At 70.5% G+C, this 3,373-nt stretch overlaps 1 protein-coding gene across 1 annotated transcript; it reads right to left on the reverse strand.

The window, feature by feature from the left end:
- Positions 1-44: 44 nt before the first annotated feature.
- On the reverse strand, positions 45-2,063 carry AURANDRAFT_68978 (hypothetical protein; the record flags this gene model as incomplete). Its single annotated transcript, XM_009044720.1, has 2 exons — positions 45-767; positions 1,024-2,063. Coding segments are annotated over 2 exons (1,763 nt in total), but the record flags the coding sequence as incomplete, so codon positions are not given.
- Positions 2,064-3,373: the final 1,310 nt, after the last annotated feature.

Below are 3,373 nucleotides of genomic sequence, written 5' to 3' on the forward strand. Positions count from 1 at the left end.
CCGTCGCGCCGTAGTTGAAGTCTTTGCCGTAGAGCTCGAAGAACTCGAGGAGCAGGGCGCCGAGGTTCGGCGCGGACGCCAAATTCGTCGCGCAGTCCGTGCGGTGCCGCATCTGGAGGAACGACACGACCATCATCTGCATCATGAACGAGCCCACGCCGCCCGTGAACGTCTCGTTGAGGCCCCGCTGGGCGAGGAAGAACTTGAGCACGATGACTAAGGGCCGCAGGGGCGGCATGCGGTCCATGAGGCCCCGGACGAGCCGGCCCGTGCGCAGGCCCGACTCGACGTCGAAACTAACGTCGACGGGGATGCCCGTGGCCCGGTCCGCGTACTTGACGATGGGGATGCGCGCCGACTCGACGACCTCCATGTTCGTCGCCGCGTCGCGCTTCGTCAGCTCCGCCGCCAGCGCCCGGAGCCGCCGGGGCCCGGACGCGCCGAAGACGACGACGTCGACGTCGGAAGAGGGTAGACTCAGGCCCGTCAGCGAGCTCCCGAAGACGTGCACCGTCGCCTTGGGCCAGACGCCGGCGACGGCGGCCTCGATGTTCGCGACGGCGGCGTCGCGCCGCCGCGTCTCGCCCGCCGACGGCGCCACGAGCGCGCAAAAGGCCAAGATCTCGTCGTGGAGCTTCGTCAGCGGACTCGTAGCGTCGGCGACGGGGTTGAACAGCGCCGCCTCCTTGTCCGACTTCTCGAGCCAGAGCGTGTCGTCCTTGGCCTCGTCGTCCTCGTATTCGAAGCGCCGGCGCTTGCCCATCGTCCTGTTTCGGCGTCACGCGGCCATCGCCTGGCGGCACTAGTCAAGGTCGACCTCGACACTTCACGTGCGCTTATCCAGGGGGGTTCGTGGGGTGCCTTGGCGAGCCGAGCCACATGAAGCGGTCGAAGCGCGAGGAGCTCCGCGCGTCGCTGTTTCCACTCGGCACTTCAACGTTCAGCGCGCGTCGTCTCGAGAATAACGGTCATGTGCAGTGTTACGCGCGGTCAGCGCGCGCTCAGAGGGGCGAGGCGGAGCACGTCGCGATGGGCGGCGCCTCGAGGTCGCACTCCTTCTCCTTGCAGGCCGCCGGGTAGACGCGGCCGCCGTCGGCGAGCTTCTCCTTGCAGTCCGGCGAGATGCGCTGCGCCTGGACGACGTTGATGAGCGTCGGCTTCGCCCGCGGCGTCGCGTCCGAGTCCCGCGGCGCGGCGCCGCGGCGGCGGCGGCAGCAGAGCCGGCGAAACAGCGCCGCGGCGGCGAGGACGGCCAAAGCCGCGGCGGCGAGGACCGAGGCCTTCGCGGACGACACCTTGGCGGCGTGCGCGTGCGCCTTCTTGACGATCGCCGGGTCCTGTTCCTCGTCGTCGTCGTCCGCGGACGCCGCCGCGGCTTCCTCCGGCTCGTCGGACGCGTCCTCGCGGGGCTCGAAGAGCTCGTCCACCGGCGGCGCGCGGTCCGCCCGGCCGCCCTCCTCGGCGTCGTCGAAGAGTTCGAAGCAGGCCGCGAGGTCCGGGTCGCCGCCGTCCGCGGCCTCGGCGCCGTCCTTGAGCTCGGCGAAGTAGGCGAGGCACGCGTCGCCGTCGACGCCGTAGAGCTCGTACTCGAGGGCCTTCTCCTCGCCGAGGACCGTGGCCTCCTTCTCGCGCTTCTTTTCGCCAAACTCCGCGAAGCACCGCTCGACGTCGTCCTTCGCGAGGGTGCCGTTCGTCGCCGGGAAGGCGGCCTCGAAGGTCGGGGCGGCGGCCGGCGCGTCCCGCTCCGCGGCCTTGCCCTTGCCCTTGCCGCCGCCCTCGGGCTTCTCGGGCTTGTCGCCGCGCGCGGGCTTGCCCTCGGCCTTGCCGTCGGGCTTGCCCTCGGGCTTGCCCTTCGGGCCGCCGGGCGCGGGGCGGCGCTCCTTGAGCTCCTCGAAGATGGAGAAGCAGGACGCGTTGACCGTGCCGTTCCAGTCCTTGCGCGGCCAGGTGCCGTTCAGGTCCTTGCGCGGCCAGGTGCCGTTCAGGTCCTTGCGCGGCCCGCGCGCGCTGCCCGAGGGCTGCGCGGCGGCGGCGGCGAGGAGGAGGGACGCGACGAGCTTCATGGCGGATGCGGTGGTGGCTGTGGTGGCGGTGGCTGTGGTGGGTGTGGTTCGATTTGGGCTGCCATCAGATCTGAGGCGTCTGGAGCTGGGATGGCTGCAAAAAGCCGTTCGAGGCCAATTGGGAACTCTCCGGGAACCGAGATTTGGAGGCCGGGGGTTAAAATGCAGGGCGCATCATCAGACGCAGCCCTTTATCATCGCGGCGGTGCGCATCGACGAGATGTGTTGGGTAAGGACGTCCTCGGAGCCCGAGAGTGCTGCGTGCCCCGAGAGTGCTGTAGGATGGTTTTCACTTCGAGCATTAATGGATCGTGTTGCGACGAGTTCGTCTTTTCCTCCGCGCGGAAGCGAGTCAGCTTCGTTTGACCACCTTGTAGACGGCTTCAGTGAAACGCGGCTCTTGGAGCTGCTCGTCAGCGGAGTTATGGATTCCCAGCGTGACGAGCTGCTGCCTGCGAATCGGTGCGTGGGTGTTAGGGAACACGGACGCGGGAACGTTCTTGCTCATCTGCATGTTCGAGCGGCAGACGCTTGCAGAATCAGGGATTCGAACACATGAACCACCTCGTCAAGCGTTTTCCTGACCCGAACTCAGCGCGGCGGCCGATGCGGCTCTTCGGCGACGCGCGCGACGCGAGTGGCCGGGACCCCTCGCCGGCGGCCAGGGCCTGATCGCAGCACACCGACCCCCGGGCCGAAACGCAACAGGCCAGGACCCACCGCCTTACGACTACTCCCCCCGCGCGCGCTTCTTCGCCTTGCCCCGCGGCGGCGGCGCCTTCTCGGCCGGCTCCTTGGGCGCGTCCGCGGGCGCGACGTCGCCGTCGCCGCCCTCGCCGTGGAGCGTCGTGACGCCGCGGCGCTGGAGCGCGAGCATGACGTCCTTGGTCCGCAGGCACCTCGCCGGCGGCGGCGGCGCGTCGTCGCCCGGCGGCGGCGCCGGCGCCGGCGGGCCCGCGCCGCCGGTCCGCAGCTCCTGCATCTTGGCCGCGTCCGCGACGACGTTCGCGAGGAAGTGGTCCGCGGCCAGCGCGACGACCTTGACCAACGTCGCGTCGCCGGCGCCGCCGCCCTCGCGCAGGTAGTAGGCCGCGACGTCCTCCGGGAGCGTCGACTCGTACTCGGCAGCGCGGCCGACGAACGCCGCCAATTCGCCGAGCGAGCTCGCGGTGAGCGCCTCGTCCTCGGAGCTCGTGGCCGGCGCCGCCTCGATGGGCGCCGCGGTGCGCGCCGTCGCCGGCGCCGGCGCGTCGGGCTTTGGGCGCTCGGCGACGCGAAAATTGACGCTGCGCGCCGCGGCGTCGCGCTCC

The sequence above is a fragment of the Aureococcus anophagefferens genome (assembly GCF_000186865.1).
Source record: "Aureococcus anophagefferens unplaced genomic scaffold AURANscaffold_738, whole genome shotgun sequence".
NCBI lineage: Eukaryota > Pelagophyceae > Pelagomonadales > Pelagomonadaceae > Aureococcus > Aureococcus anophagefferens.